At 36.0% G+C, this 17,490-nt stretch overlaps 1 protein-coding gene across 2 annotated transcripts in view; it reads right to left on the bottom strand.

Moving 5' to 3' along the window:
* The window catches only part of LOC105035524 (5'-3' exoribonuclease 3), a 33,515-nt gene extending 16,413 nt beyond the window's left edge, over positions 1 to 17,102 (bottom strand). Inside the window, exons 1-14 of one of the 2 annotated variants that reach the window (XM_010911107.4) lie at positions 16,773 to 17,101; positions 10,770 to 10,872; positions 10,231 to 10,307; positions 9,895 to 10,086; positions 9,608 to 9,727; positions 8,344 to 8,406; positions 7,783 to 7,932; positions 7,506 to 7,670; positions 7,152 to 7,229; positions 6,979 to 7,065; positions 3,306 to 3,472; positions 3,107 to 3,209; positions 2,870 to 2,965; positions 2,318 to 2,413 (exon numbers count right to left, since the gene is read on the bottom strand). In XM_010911107.4, coding sequence (XP_010909409.1) covers positions 2,318 to 2,413; positions 2,870 to 2,965; positions 3,107 to 3,209; positions 3,306 to 3,472; positions 6,979 to 7,065; positions 7,152 to 7,229; positions 7,506 to 7,670; positions 7,783 to 7,932; positions 8,344 to 8,406; positions 9,608 to 9,727; positions 9,895 to 10,086; positions 10,231 to 10,307; positions 10,770 to 10,872; positions 16,773 to 16,976 — 1,701 coding nt within the window. In that variant the 5' untranslated portion in view covers positions 16,977 to 17,101. Of the gene's footprint in view, positions 1 to 2,317; positions 2,414 to 2,869; positions 2,966 to 3,106; positions 3,473 to 6,978; positions 7,066 to 7,151; positions 7,230 to 7,505; positions 7,671 to 7,782; positions 7,933 to 8,343; positions 8,407 to 9,607; positions 9,728 to 9,894; positions 10,087 to 10,230; positions 10,308 to 10,769; positions 10,873 to 16,772 lie in introns of both variants that reach the window. The other variant, XM_010911106.4, reaches the window with a different exon arrangement.
* Positions 17,103 to 17,490: the final 388 nt, after the last annotated feature.

The raw sequence follows: 17,490 nt of genomic DNA, 5'->3' as shown, positions 1-17,490 counted from the left end.
AGTATATCATATCATATTATAGTATATTATAATAAATTATACTAATATTATGATAATACTATATTGCTATCATTATTGTATCATAACAATCATATTTTAATAGTATAACGTCATTACATTCCTATAATATTATACGATTATATTACAATATTATGGTATTATAATATTATACTATTCAAAATAAATAATTCGTAAATTAAGAATATTGAATAATAACATTTCTTAATAGTAAAAAGAGTTAAAAAAATTGAAAGCACTATAAAATGTCCATCACTTTCTCATATTAACAGCACTTTCTCAATTTGGTTACCTAACAGATGATAAAGTTTCATGTAACTTGTGAATGGAATTACCAAATAGCAAACAACTTTTCATTAAAAGCTCTATCAGCAAAAGTTCTACTCCACAATCTCTACTACCAACATCAATCCAAAACAAGGTGTAAAACCTAGACCGATCAGAACCACCAATGAAGACATTGGAGGCAACAATGAACCTGATGGCAACCAAAGGCAAAGCATGCATTTGGTGTCAGTAAAATCCATCAATCAAGGTGGATAATAACTATAGACAAGAGAAGATTTTTTTTTTTTTTTTTTTGTTGGGGTGGGGGGGGGGTGCACAAGGACTAGTATTGGCCCATAACGGATTGGGTATGATGCACATTTCCACAATTCTCCTTTGGGAATAAGAGACCTCACAGGGATGGGTATGTTTTAGCACTTGCCCGGAAAAAAATAAATAACTTGGTTACTCAAAGCTAGAGCCATTGACTGAAATTACTCCTACTAACCTGCACACATGGTAGGATAGCAAGGACAATATTCCCCAAACCAAACTGGACAAAAAGAAGAAAAAACATTTTTTCTCTAGCAAGTTTTCAGGATATTTTGTAAGATCCAACTTACAATTCTTTCTTGGCACATTGATAGCCACATCCATCTGACCATCTCTATGCTACACAAATAACTTGCTCAAATGTAGTTACTAGTTCATTATGGTCCATTTGTCTGTCTGATAAAGAACCATATCACTATCTAAAAAAGTTTCAAGCTTTTTTACATCGCATTACGTTCAACTTCATGCAGACATGCTTTGTTATTTGCGCTATGAAACTTAAGATAGTAGATGAACCACAAGATTTGGTCTTTCAAATTGTCTTCTTACCAGAGCAACAGAGAAAGAACTTTTCAAAGTCAAGACTCAGGTCACTATAGTTACTACTGTATAACATTACACAGTTTAATCTCCTGGCTTTGTAACCTATCAAGGATGTTCAAAGAACTAAACAAAGCTTAGTTTCCATGAAAGCAGAAATAACCTCAGGAAATCACCTATATTTTACCAGAAAATATTTACTTCAAATCGAGCATGTCTGTGGTTACCATCAAAATAATTCACTCTTACAACAACCAATTAAAACTCCAGCTCAAAGACTTTTCCATGAAATTAGATAATAAGCACTTCCTACTATCTAGAATAACTTCCAATGAATAATCTTCTGGGAATTAAATGAGAAATGTTGAATGTATAGTCAGGTGTATTCTATATAAGCGTACACTTCATGCCATTGCCATGAGACATTACAAGGCTATTATTTTAAGAGAAGTAGATAAAGTAGACAATTTTTTCCATTTGCAGAATAATAACTGCCGTATGCTGAACTCTCACCGAGACAATAGAATCAGAACTCACATGTCATGATGATGCGATACAAAATAAGCTAGTAACACTTCCCTCACTTAAACTAACTGATAGAACCAATAACTACATAAAAATCCAAGCCATGAATGCCACATGCAGCCAAACTCAATAAGATTCCATAGGAGCAAGTGCAGCATTTATTTAAGATATATTAAGATGCAAAACCTGCAAGTGCTATAAAAAAAATACACTCATAGGCAAGGTTTTAAACACCGGTATCACACCCCGTGCTGGTTGCCGGCCGGTACGGTACCGTACTGTATCGGTCCGTACCAACAATAAAAAAATCTAAAAAAATCTACCCAACGGCCAAAAAAAAAAAAGAAAGAGAAAACCAAACTGTACCGGTGTCGTACCGCACCATACCGTATGATTCGGGCCCATACCGTACCGAACTGACCGGTACAGTCCGATTCAGACCATTTACCGAAAAATCAACCTGAACCGTGCCGGTTCTCCACCGGTACAGTACGGTATGGAATGTACCGACTGATTCGGGCTGGTACGGAATACCATACTCATAGAAAACATTTAAAACATGTCAGGTCATAAAGGTAACATCATTGAACCTTTAAAATAATGTGTTCAAGTAACTTTGTTGAAAATTACTTACAATATCTCTTCGCACTGCTTCAATTTCTTCAGGAGTTTTTGCAGAAAATTTTTCTTCATAATATCTTTCTTTCCATCCTGGCTCTCCCAGTTTTACCTGAGAGTGAACATTGGATTATAGCTTTCACAAAATAAATAGTAGAAGGCAAATAACATGCATGTATGGCAATCAAGAACATTAATTGAGAGAGTTTCCTGGTTCAAGTTTCCAAACCACATGCCCAACAATTTACACCATAACGGAGTTGACTACCATTACGTTGAATACCAATAATGCCTGGTTTATACTAATTTGTAACTTCAGTCCTCCAATTTTTTTTGGAAAGAAGTAAATTGAGTAGATTCATGGATATGATATGACTTATTCTAACAGAAACTTTGTTGTTGGAAACTGAGAGTTCAAATGAGACCGGCGCAACCACAAAAATAGATTCACATCCATATTTATTTTTTAAGCATATCTATAAAACGACAATGAGGTCATTGCTTGTGACTATCCCAAATGACCAAAAAAAAATCCCTATAGATATGGAAAGAAAACGTAGCCCCAAACCTTGTCCTCATCTGGAGTTTCAGAGTTAAAAACATCCGATTTCTCACGAAGCATTTCCTTAAGTTTTGTTTTCAACTCCTCCTTATTTTCCCGTATCTGGAAGTAACAATATAATTTAGCGTCAGAATTCCATGAAAATTTACAGAAGCAATTAAAATAGCTACCAGAGAACAAAAGCTACAGTCGAAAAGAGATTTCATCGAGACTGAATTATCCACCTTGAACAAACAAACTTACTTCTATTTCAAGACTATTCTCAGCCTCCACAATAGCAGCACCAACAGTTGCTCCTTCAGATGAAATGCGTGCTACCTTTTGGGCTCGAAAATTTGTTCCCTTACTATGATACGTATTATACTGATTAGACTTAATATTAAGCACTTGCATGGCAGTAGTAGCTTGTCTAACTTGGTTATCCTTTTTTGTCTTTTCTGACCTGTTTGAAGATCCACTCTGGTCATATGGTGAAGGCAAAGCACCAGATGCAAGACGTGAACCTTGAAAACGAGCAACAGGCACTATAAGCTCAGGTTTGACTTGTGGCTCTACATCATCTCCTCGTTTAGCTTGTTCCTTTTCACGTTTTATTCTTTCAGCTTGGCGCTGGAATGGATTGTTATTCATTATTCAAAAAGACACGGAAAGAAAGACATCTTTAAGTAAGAGATTTAACTGCAAATTTGCAACCATGAAGATACAGTTAAATGTCAACATAAAAGCAGCAATGAATTTAACTATAGGCCATTTAAGCTACTAAATATCAATCTAGCAAAAGCATTTATGACAACTAATGTCTATGAGAATTCTATAAGTGATTAAAGTCTAGGCACACTATTTTGCAGCTAATATATGCATTTAAAGGCCATTCATGACAGCATCATTACATTTAAAAAAAAAAAAAAAAAGGGGTCTCCAACAACACTCACTTGCCATAAACCATGAATATCAGAACATCACCATTCATAACATTTAATGCATTAGAAAATAAAACAAGTAAGTTCAACATGGCCATTGAAAATAGGAATGAGTTCTTAAAAACCTCCTCCCAATGGCATCATCAACCAAAGTGTTCAGAAAGTGTGAAGAAGCATCATAACATCTAATATATTAGACAACAAATCAAATAAGTTCAACATGGCCATTGAAAACAAGAATGAATCCCTAAAAACCTCGTCCCGATGGAATAAACCAAAGTGTTCAGAAAGTGTTACACTGCTCATAAGCATCAAATCTTTCTATGCACACATTATGTTCACTCAAGACCTCATGGTTGCAGAATAAAGAGTCAAAGATGTTCGTAATTTCTAAAAAATTATTATTTGAATTTTGAATGAAACAGTAAAAGTAGAGTGAGCAAGTAATTTAGGGCAAAATCTCTAAGAATCAAAGATCTGCCTAGAGGGTTAAACAAAACTTTTCACAAGCTTGAATTCCTTGTGAATGGAGTAGATCCTCAACAAAGTCCATTCCACATCCAACTACTCAAATAATAACCAAAACAAATGAAGATGAGGACAAATACTCTAATTCAAACAAATTATCTTATAACCGTAAAACAATAGAACCAAATATTGTAAAGCCCAATTTAGCTGTATTATAGTAAATTCAACCAATTAATCTTATAAATATAAAATAAGATGAAAAATACAGTGTGCAAATATTATTATATAAATCACATTCAATTATAAAACAGATGGTGGTCCCAGGCTACTTACCCCCATCTCTGACTTCATCCTTCTTCCTGTCCATCCCCCCAAAACAAAACACAACCACAGTTCATCACCACAAACCACTCTCGCTAGCTTGATTTTGCTCTATGATTTGTCCAACCTCACAATCCATGGCTCCCTCTGTCTCGACACTAACTAATGACTACCCACTGTTTCAGTGCAATGTGTTTATTCTCCCCACCCGTCCCCCTCCCTACCTCCACTGTCCAAAGCCCATCTGCCCCCGCATTCATTCCTCTCCTCTGCCCTTCACCTTGCTGTGCCTCCACACTCCTTTGACCACAGCCCTGACACATTTCATCCTTCTTTTCAACTGGGGTCCCTGAACCTTCCCTTCCCTCCCTCTGCCTTTCTCTAACCCAGACAGAACCATATCCATAAGACAAGGAAACTAGATTGTCTGATAACCATATATTAAAGTTTTAACCAGATTCAGAATAACTGAGGATTTACTGATCAACTGGATTATCAAATTTGGTGAGGACATATTTACTTCCCATATGCAGTTACTGTGTGATTATACTGCATATGGGCCAAAAAGACACCACTTAGTATGAATCAGCTGCACATGTAGCCCACTTGGCATTGTGAAGCTGCATATACAAGCCTGCTTAGCATTTTAGAGAAACATATGTAAACCACTGTTATGGGGCTCCGTACAGATGAAGTGAGTTCAAGCTGATTGTTAGATTTGATATGGTTTCAGGTGGGCCGAATGTGAAAATATCGATCATGTTCTAACTATTGCTATCAGCTATTAAGTTGCAAGTATTAAGCACTAATACTTATTATTATCAATAGTTTTATCAGTTATCATCCATCCAAAAAGTATTATCATTATTATTATTGCTATTGTTGTATTTAATGTATTATATTATCTTAAATTTTAGAAAACAACCATATATGCCTCCCACACATAGCACATGCACTATGCAGTCTCCCGACAACCTAAATATCACAACTGCTTCTTAAAACACTGGTTAATGGTAGGCCAGGATACTTCTTAATGAATAGCACTTATTCAGCTAATTATTTCGAAAGAGTCATATGAACTAAATTCACCGTACTTCTTTTTTGAACCACATGGTTTCCTGTTGATGTACATTCAAATATTAGCCAAAGAGATATTACTGATTAACAAATCCTCAGTGCTAAATTAAGTGTTCATTGCCATTAATTAAGGAAAAACCTTCCTAAATACTTGGGTAGATAGATCAAGTGAATTTCTAGACCGAGTCCAGAAATAAAGTAGTTTCAAAAAGCAAAGAGATCTAGAATCACGTAAAACATGATTCCATTCATATGAAGAAACAAGCATGAACTCAAGAACCTAATACATGCATTGATTGAGCTCATTACACCACTGCTTTATTAAAATGCCAATCCAGGTGGATGTGGCCTGGTGACCACAGCACATTATTAAAAAGCAAGCCACATATATGCATGCAAATGCACCCACATACTGTGTATGCACCATGGTGCCTTACCTGCCACTCAAGCCCACTTTTTATGACCTTGCATTACATAACTGAAACTACTTTAACCCACATGTGTTGCAATACAAGCAATCAATAAACAAAAGAAGCAAAAAGTAGTCATTTAATTTTGACTTTGCAACTGAAAATACAGTTATTGCAACCTCTTTATAGAACATTTTACATGTGAATGCCATGAAAAACAAACATAAATAGTGGAAGGCACCAACAAATTTTCGATCTACAACTAGGACTATATTATAAAGAAATCACCCGTATGCTTTTGCAAAAAGCTAAACCCATTCCTACCCATTCCACTTATTTATGAATGTACAAAGGTAAACACATTTGTTATCTATTATAAACAGCATTTAAAGAAATAAGATAACCACTACAGTATGCAAGCACGCATGCATTTATGCCCATATATGTGTGAAAGAATTTTTTGTTTGATAAGAAAAATCACTAAGCTAGTACATAAGAGTATAAGTAACGATATCCTGGTTTAGTTTTCATGAAGTTTTTTGGAATCAAAAAAAGGCTTAGAATCCACATCCTTTATATTTTATTGAAAGAAGATCTTTTATCCATGACCTTAGAATTTAACTATACACATCTGGGTACAAATAAGTGTCATTTTGCAGTTTTATTACATACTCACAATGGTAAGAGTCTTCAGTGACATATTCTATTGTTTCAGGAATGAGTATTAAGTTAAATATTTAGAGGTAATAATGCGAAACTTTGTGTAGGTTAATGCCAATTAGCACATGTACATGTACTTTGATCTAACTAATGAGTTGTACCTCTTTATACCTACAAATATAGAATACTCCACTTCTGCAACTACTTAAAATAGATACAAAATGACAGAAAAGAAATGTCAATCATCTATAAAACATACCTGATGCAACCGAGCTCTTTTCTGAAATATCTTATCCTCATATGATCCAACTGCCTGAATAAAATGCTCTACTATGCCCAAATTTGGCTGGAACAATATAGATGAAAGCACGTTAGTTATGATACAAAATCATGTAGAAGTAAAGAAGAACAGAAAGAAATAAAGCCAGATACCTTGCTTGAGTCTGTCAAATAGCCACCCATTGCCCTAAACTCTTTCTTATAGACAGCCATTAATAAATTTATTGCACCCTGTAAATAATTCCATAAGGCATTCACTTTAAAGAACAAATAAATGAGAAACTATGTGACGAAAATACAGGGTTACCTGAAAACATAAACTAATCTTTAACATCATTGAGCTTACATCATTGATTACAAAAACAAATGTAAATCCACAAGGCAAGAAGTAAACTTCAACATATCCTAGTCAGAATTACCTATAGCTAAATCAATTGATATGATGCAATTTACTCTCTATTGAAGTTAGCAAAATCATAAAGACAAAAACAAGAAACAAGGAACAACCTCACGAATTTCTAAAGTTGGCATGTGTGGCAGAAAGTCATTGCCCACAAAGAAGCACATGAAGATAAAATCATCAACTATGCGCTCAAAGTCAATCTCAAAAGGAGCATTAGGAATTCTGAATTCATAGTCTAAATACTCCCGAAGAGTCCAGATTTGAAGAAACTGCAATCATTCAAAAATTAGATCATGAACAAGCAGAAGTAAAATTATCACTGACACAACAAGTTCCCAGAATGCAAAGACTATAAAGCAAAGTCGACACTCAAAAGCAGACCTGGAAAGGCTTTTTTGCAGCAGCCACATCTTCATTCTTCTCATCAAATTCTCCAACTTTTCTTTTTGCATTTCCCTGGCAATCTGCAGCCAAATGGCCCATTTGACCACACAAGAAGCACTTGTCTTGCTGTCCAGGAGTGAACACGACCTGGTAATTACCATTTAAAGAGATCATACATCTGAGAAATTCATCCCATTTCTGCAACATATCATAAGACACAGATAACAGTACAAAATAATAAAAAATCATGTAAAAAAAAAAAAAGAAAGAAAGAAAATTGCTGATGGAAGCTCAACCCTTGCTCACAAAAGAAAGGGCTTAAAAGGTACCAAACAATGCATGCAAACTTCATCCTACAATCTGATAGGACAAGGAAACAACTGGGACAGCAAAGAGTTGAACTGAGACAAAACTGCAGATTTGACTTCAATGCAGAGAAGTTACAAGCAAAAGATTAATTTTCTTCAGGTAAAATGCATACAAATCATTTAATTATCCAAGCCAGATTATCTAAACTTTCAGAAATCAACAAAACTCCCGGTTCATGAAGACACTAACCTCTCTCAAGATTGAAAAATGCACTTCATGCGTTGCCAAAGCTAACATAATCAGATCTGCATCCTGTATATACAATGTAGACAAAACAAAATACTTAAACACTTCACAAAATTAAAGACAAATAAAGAATCTAGGTTAAATTTAAACCATGAGTCTTACAGAAGGGACCATGTCAACATATACACATAATTTCAAAAGGTAGATCCAACTACCATGAGGTTAATAGTCAACAAACTTAACAGTATCAAAAATGAACCTAATGAGTAATATTAGTCATTGTGTAGAGTGTGGAAAACAAAATGAACACCATATAGTACAAAATCATGATGAAAGTAGAAGAGAATGGAAAATAACAAGACAAACAATGTTATAACAAGAATAAAAACAGAAATCAATCAGTATTAGAACTGTTGACAGGAAAACATATAATTCAACAGATTCAATAAAAAAAAAAAGGGCAGAAGCAAGATAATGGAGTGCACTCAGATGTAAGAGCTATCAGACAGTCAAGGATGACAACCAGGCAAAGTGAGCAGAAATATCACAACACATGATTACTCCTTACTCATCACAGTTATCAGAATTTCATTACCATTTTTTCATAAGGTGAGCACATACATATCTTTGAAAGATGCAAAATTTATTATAAAGAAGAAACCAAAAAAAAAAATTTGTGCTACCAGTGCCTCAAAATAAGCAATTGACTAAGTAATGGTAGCAATATCTAATGATTTAAGAGAGAATATGTGCAACCTATGAGCACCCAAAAGCAAAAGTTGGGAGTAGAACAAGCAGCCATCTTGATATCTCGGACTCAATGTCCATGCACTGAACGGGGAAAGTACTAGTATATATAATGGCAGCATGAAAGAAAAGAATGCATAAAGTGTCCAATATGAAAAGCAGCTCTTAAGTGCCATCGGTGAAAAGAGATGCATATTGATATCTAACAACAAAAAAGATATTTTAGAATCTAAAAACAGGAGCACAAGTGGAAGCAAGCTCTGAAATCAAGTAAAAAAAGCTACAAGGAAAATAAACACGACTATGAGTATACAATAAAAAGGGCATAAGCAAAACAGACACAGATTCTGCATCCTATGTGAGATTTTGCAGTAACAGAGTTTCACTTCATAAGAAAGGGATCCGTATTGATGGATGACCACGACCAGCTTATAAGACTTTTAAAAAAATTAACATAAAATGGGCTGAATGGAAAGACTTCACGACAAAATAAGAACTTAAAGAAAAAAAGAAGACGTACCAAACCATATAAACAGTGCCGAGTATTTGGATTGTGACCAGGTAGATTTCGTTGCAGGCGAATATATGACATAATTTTGTGTTCCCCTTCGCCAGGAACATTTGCATCAGAAAGGATAACCTTCAAGAAAATAAAATATAAGCAAAATATCTACTTTGAACATGCATCGTTGACACTAAATGACAAAAAGATGTGAAAAATATGAATGATAATTAGTTTTTAATAGTTTGCAAGATATATAAAAGAACAGGCTGGAACCAATTAATACAAAATTCCACAATGCGTACTTTGATCTGTTTCCATCCAGGGTCATAATTTAGTCTCAAATGAATATAATACTGTAGTGCAATCGATAAAACATCCATAAATTCAGTCCCAGGAGTGATAACATTGGAATCAAAAAGTTGTGATTCCAGTTTTGGAGGAAGCTTTCTGCCTTCCTTCTCAAACTCTTGACGTAACCGATCTTCTTCAGCTGCCTGCAAAGCCCAAAATGGCCATATGCATTAAAAATTATGATGAGCTGCAGATAATACAACCATTTAATATGTGCATGTGAATAGCATTTAAATTGATTGAAAGGGAAAATACGGTGCAAAAGTAGAATCTACAGATAAACCCACCGCATCTGCTGCATCTTTTGCTGCCTTAAATCGCCTGGAGCGCTGCTGGTTCATCTTAGCTCTCGGTGCAACACCATCTACAATTTTACTTTGGTGTTATTGCATTTGATGGGAAAACATACAGCATAGCACCAATATAATATTACAAATACACAAACATATGTACATGCATGCATATATATACGATTGCACACGTGCATATACACATGGATGTAAATGTATACATGCATGCGTGCATGCATGGATGTATATGTATGTACATGCATGTCTGCATGGTATGTTGGCAGGCATGCATACATAACGTATACATATGTACACATATACTTGAAAAATATTAAGATAAATACAACTATTAAAATTAACCACAAAAGGCAACAAACCTTAAACATGAGCTCAAGAACACTATCAAGAAACCAATGCTTTGTTAGTAAACATAAGCCTTGGAATATTTAAGTATCTCAATAATAACAGGAAGAAAGAACGAGAGAATGAACACCCGACAAATTGAATGCTTGACAGAAAGCTTTTTATACACTCACCAATTGCCATGTATAGAAGTTTCCGAGGGCGAACCATAACAAAAAGTCTGTCAATGTAATCAAACATACACTGGAATACCTCATCAAAGGTAGTTGGAGCAGGCTGTTGATAACCATTTGCAAAAACATCAGATGAAATATCTTGGACATGATATCAAGATACATACCTAATCATGCTCTGAGCTATATTTATTAAGTCACTCCACAAAGGACTTCATAGACATTATAATGATAATCCAATGTGAATCTAAGAAACAAGTACATAAAATCTGCAAAAAAGGCATAAAGATTACAACCTAAAGCATGACATGGATTATAGTCAATCAACAATCACCAGCACTATAAAACAATGGTAAACCAAAACTCCACCTACCGTCCCCATCTGTCTTTTGTGTGAATAGGAACATATACTATCAAGAATAAACCACTCAGACAGCTCTTCTAGATGGGGGGATTGTGGAAACAAATAGTCAAATCAGGAAACAGAAAAAGATAGGAGCAATTTTTTCTCTTCCAAGAAAATGCACTAGGAATATAACTCCAGAACTTACATACTTTCATTGTTTTAAGATGAAATTTGTTTGAAGCGTCTCAAAACAAAATTATGGGTAATGAAGAGTGATTAGAGATTCACTCTTGCAAGCCTGTTAACTTCCTTGACCCATCATCAAGACCCCTAAAGACCTAAAAAACTAACATATGACCCATGTACAAGCCCATTTGTTAAAACCTATGCCACCTGCATGCAAATCCCTTACTAATATGTCAATGTCAGAGGCATCAAATAAACAAAGATAAAGATAAAAATCCTTCTTATACCATAATCATAATCACCAAACTGTTTCCCAACTATTGGAGTCAGCTTTATGGATCCTCATTCGCCAAAGTAGTCCTATTAAGGGCCGGCTCTGATGTTATTCCAAATTTCTCCGCATCCTTCCACAAAACCTCCATCCATGTTACCCCAAGCCTTCTCCTTTTCCTATATGATGTTGAATTTTTATAACACTGCCATGATCAGCCATGGCAGTGGTTACAAATATCCTTCTTGTATCTGCTACATAATTTTTGGAGATCACAACTAACTCTAACCATTGAACAAGCACTATATCCATCAAGATTGTGATCCTCACAGTATTATCCTCATAGCACACCCACTGCCCAGTAGCCATTGCTCCAACATCCCCCACCATGGATGGTGGAACCATCCGGTTCAAGGCATGCCAAGAAATACCGGCACCGGACTAGGAAGGTTCCAACAAGAAAAATGAGAAACTAGCAACGAAGGGGGAGAGGGAGAAAGAAAGAGAGGAAAAGAGAGAAGAAGAGAGAGAGAGGGAGAGGGAGGGGGAGAGAGAGATGCCGGGAGCGGGAGGGAAGCATGTGCTGATTTCACTTAAATAAGTGAAAAAAAATTTTAGAAAAATAGGTTGAGCCCATGTTTCGTTCAAAACAAGGCTCAGCTGCACGCAATGGACCGCCGGCGGAGAGAAGGGCTTCCAATCCCCATCTCTCTCTCCCTCCCTCCCTCCCTCTCTTTTCCTCTCTCCCTTCCTCCCTCTCCCTAGGTTTTCCTTTCTCAATTTGCAGAAGGATGGGATGGCATGGTATCATACCGTATCATGCAACTTGCCTATTAGTGCGAGTACCGGTCCCAGTGCTACGGACCTTACCCCCCACCCCCACCAAAAAAAAAAAAAGAAAGGAAGAAAAGGAGTAATCATTGCCTAGAATACAGTAATACAGTTAAAAAAAATTTAATTGATTCATAATCCCCCAATTACTTACATGAAAGGGCCCTCATTATGTTATCCAAACTATTGGTATGTAATCCATCCTCTTTTTGAGTTACATGAATTGCCATCCAAACTATGAACCACCACCACGATCATCACCCCACAAAATCCTTCTAACTTTTGTTCCATTTAGAAAACCCACATGGCTACTACAACAAAGATTAAAACAAACAGCTTTTAAGATAATAGCTTGAACCTAGAATGAGAGAATTTTTTATTGTCAATCTGTCATATTCAAGAAGTGACCACCCAATGACTCCACTGGTTTTTATGGATTTCCTTGATTTAAAAATTGTCGAGAAATATGTTCCACACACGATCATGTTTATGTACCAATCAATCAAATTTAAACCATACTTATGACAAATCCAATTAAAACTTCTAAGAATAACCCATGGTTAGTCCATTAATCGCTACAAGAAAATAAACAACATTCTGACCTTACCTAATGCCTTCAACATGTTAATATTAATCAACACCTTCAACTGATTTAGGGGAGAAAATGCCATTGCATATCAAAGACAAGCAACAACATCCAAAATTCGTTTCCCATTCCAACCCTAGGGCTTCAGGGTTGGTGAAAATCCTCCTATGAATTTACTAGTTAACATTGATGTAAAAAAATTGAAATGAATAGTCCCCTTTCCTCAGTCATCCATTTCTACAAAGGGCCAATCTATAGGTGGTCCTCCTTGTTAATTAATTGATAGCAAAACGAAAAGAGAAAAGAAAGAAAAAACAAGGCAAACCTAAGAAAAATAGATGATTTAACAATTTTGAAAAATTATGTACCATGCTACCTAATTCACACACAAAACACCTACTACTAGACCCATCCTTTTTTTCAATACTAAGTTCACCATCATAAAATACCATTTGAACTGTAATAGCGCTTCTGCAGATAAATAATTTAGTATGTGGAATGCATGTGCAATGAATATGTGGCTGTGATTCTTTTGAAAAGCACTTAAAATAGTCAAGCAAGCACGGAATTTTTTTTTTTTTTTTTTGGGTTCCCTCTAGTGTGGTAGATTTAAGGCAAGAAACAACATTTTTCCATTATTTACAATTTGATAAACCAATCCTTATTTTTAGACAGTAGATTTCTTTTATGTGTTAAAGGAGAGAGAAGCAAACAGGTCAAGTCAAACCGGGGCATGCTTAACGCCAATCCGACCCAGTTTAATGTTAAGGTCTTCATATTGTACCTGAATCCAACCCATTGGCTGATTGCAGCAGGTTGGATCTTGTCCACAGAAAGACTTTATACCCAACAGGTCGTTCGGGTTGCATCAGGGTCAATTATGACTTGGGCCCAAACTGAAATGTTTGGATCCAAGTCAAGTCCACAATTCCGATCAAGCATTTAACTAATCCTTTATATCTAAAAAAGTAACAGTTGATAATTAAATATAAAATTACTGAAATTTTTAAAAAAACTAGAAAAAAAAGCCAACTTAAACATAAATTCTCATTAAGAAAATTTGATTTAATCCAAGAAAGTGTTCTTTTTGAGAAACAAGTTTACAAACTACAATTTTAAAAAATAAATATTGATATATATAAGAATCCACCACAAGAAACATGAATTTTTAAATATAATTAAGTGAAAGTAGGTGGAGGAGATGAGGTGGTCAGGATGAAGAGAGAGGGATGAGTTTAAATGAGAGTTTATTCAATAATTTGAAAAAGACATTTACAGTGATGGAAAATCAGTCTTATATAATTTGAGTTTTTAGGTCGATTCACATTAGATCCTGGTTGGGTCAAGTCGGGCCCATTTTTTATTGATCTAAATTAGATCTGGACGATATCCAAGTAGGGTCAGGTTGGAAAACACAATCCATAGCTGACCCTATTTTCAAATTGGGTCCGATTTTTGACCTTGACATAACCTATGACTCTTCAAATTGGAATAGAGTCCAGATCAAGTAGGATCATGCATTGACCCAACCCATTTGTAGCCCTAAATGAACTCTTTCACTTCTGTTCAAAATAAAGCTAACTAACAAGTATTAAAGGCTGGGCCATGTAAAATCCCTCAGCTTCATTTTTCTCAGTGTGTTCAAGCAAACCAAGCAGTTTCCAGGGGTCGTATGGTTTGGGCGCACCCTTTTTGGGATGAAGCTTTTGCAGCTTCAAACACTGAGCCCCCACAAAAAAAAAAAAGGGTTTCACCGCTTTATGTTTCATAGCTCGAGCTTGTGAAGGGAACCATAGTTTTTTGGTGCAATGGGTTTAAAGAACCCATTTTTCTCCAGAAACCAATACACGAGGAAAAATAAAGCCTATGCAAGGGAAACAAAGCCATAGTAGCTTGATGCTTTGATGTAGTGGGCTTTAATGTCGTTTGCATAATATATTAGTAGGTAGAAGATCCAACTTAAATGAAACTACTCTTAAAAGAAAGCAATATTTAATTTTTCTTTGTTCCCTCCTAAAAATCCACAAAGATTCCTCTCAAGAATAAGCTATAAACTATGTTATAATTGAATCAATAATACATTTCAAGTAACCATAACCATAAAGCATTGTTAAAGTCACATGCCTTAAATTTAATAGAACTCTATTCCACCAATCATTTCTACTGAGAGATACCTCTTGCAAGCTTTCCTTAGACGGGCAAGCCTTAGCACAACTAGAAGGTTGCTCCATCTCAGCATGTCTATTACAAATTCAAAATGCAAGGCGATGAGGCTGCATGCACCTGACCCTCTACAAACCCCACAGTGGCAGGAGCCTCGTGCACTGGGATGCCCTTATGCTTTCTTTATTCTTTCTCAAACCTCTCATCCATGTTAGCTTAGATCTTACCTCCTCTTTAAATGCTTCTCAAGAATTTTAATTCAAGAACCTAGCTTACCAAGGCCTCTTTATATCATCATTTCACATGCAAATACCATCTTAATCAGTTTCCCATCACTTTAACCTCAATAATTTCCACACTCCCTCTAATGTACTCATTCATCAAGTCATTCTAGTCTTATCACATATAAACATCAACATTCTCATTCTTATCATGTTCATCTCATTGGCTTAGATCCTCTCTGCTTGCAACCTCTTGAACCACACAAGCTAGACTTATTGCCATTCCATCAAATTTTCACTAAGTCACCAAATAATGGGCCATAGACAACATCTCAAAAGTGCAACACTTCTCCATTTTATCTACCAATCACCCTTTCTATTGCACATATCATCATCTATCACTCCATTATTTATAAAATCGATCAAGATAACAACAACAATTACAACATGGTATTTGTTATCCATCAATTCTCACTTGAACTTTATTTGTTAAAGAATAATTATGGGGCACATGGACTCGGAGCAAAACAAGAAGGAAAGTCTTGCTTTAGCACTTGAACTACAAGCATTCTAACAATCATTAATGTGAGACATAAGAGTTATCTTTCATCTCTAGAAAATACGATAGTACAGATTTACATTGTGCATACATGATATGTATTTCTCAAACATTTGAACAAAGAAATTTCTTTTTTCTTGATAGGTTCATTCTAGTAAAAAAAATAAAATGCAACATGAGGTAGTTAAACAAAGTTCTTTTTGGATTGGGCCTACAACAGTATTAAGATGTCAAAAGGAGGTATATAATTTTTAACCATCATATAATAGATTACAAACGGAGGTATATAATTCAATTGCCATAATAATATCATATATGATCAGCCTAATACATCAACAGAAACAACCAGCAGAAGCCAGAAAAAAAAAAACATGCATATTATAGGAAAATTCTTATTTGACATTAGCACCTCAACTACCTAAAACAACCTTATCAAAGTGCCGGCCCGTAATTATGTTATGCAGATCACTTTTATATCCTAGACTTTCAAACAAAAAAGAAAAAAAAATTTGCTAACTTTATAATGTTTCCTAAGTGCTTGGCCACATAATAAAACTCATGATAAACAAAATAAAAAGGTAAGTAATAAAACATGTCTATAACTCTATCCATTAAAAAAATTTCTACGTTTTGTGATTATAAATTCTCGGAATTCAAATTTCTTTCTATGAAAAGAAAAAAGTGATTTTGCAAGCAAATTTCGTCACCAAATCTTGAACATGGCAAAATCCAGTCAGATAACCGCTTCTCTTACATCATCCTCGTAACTGTTCCCCGCCCCAACACCCAAGAAAAAGCAAAAAAAAAGGGGAAGAGGGGAAGAGGATAGCTGGGGCTTACTCGATCCTCAGGGTGGAAGCAGGGATGGATGATACCATTCATATCAAGGTAGAGGTTATCGTATTCCATGCCATTAGGGTTGGGCTTGGAGGTATCGACGGGAATCTTGACGCCATCGATCTCCACCGCCTCCTCCTCCACCACGTCCACCACCACCATCGGGTACTTCTCCGCCAGCCACCGGTAGAACGCCGGAACCCCCATGCCTCCCTATCTCGCTCTCGTTCTGCACCCTTCTCGCTCGCTCTCTCCTCCAAGCGCCGAGCTCACGATCGAGACAAAAGACGAGGAAGTGAAACCCTAGAGAGAGGACGGCATGAGAGAAGAAAAAAAGGGAAATCTTATTTCCACGGAAAAGTTATACCGCACAAACGGAGACCTGGAAAGTGGGTCGGATGAATACGGATCCGAAACGTAGCTGACCCGATTTGAATCGGATAAGTATTCAGAGACTCTTATACGTGATATGTCGGTGGGTCGGGTATGGTTAAGTAGATGGAGTAGGCTCCGAATTCCAGTTGGGTTGGGGCGAGATCGGGAGAAATTACCGAATGAACCAGGTCCAATTGACGAGGGCAAATCTCAGAGCATATGCACGGTGGATAACGCGCAATCGGGGAATTGGTGTATACAAGGGGTGAGGTGGCGTGCTATCCACCGTGGGATTTGGCGTGGTCCATTGGACCTGGTCTAACTAACAATTAGACCTCGATTGCCC

The sequence above is a fragment of the Elaeis guineensis genome, chromosome 5 (assembly GCF_000442705.2).
Source record: "Elaeis guineensis isolate ETL-2024a chromosome 5, EG11, whole genome shotgun sequence".
In the NCBI taxonomy this organism is placed as follows: domain Eukaryota; kingdom Viridiplantae; phylum Streptophyta; class Magnoliopsida; order Arecales; family Arecaceae; genus Elaeis; species Elaeis guineensis.
The sequence above is the reverse complement of the archived record's forward strand: the minus strand, read 5'-3'. Positions and strand labels throughout refer to the sequence as shown.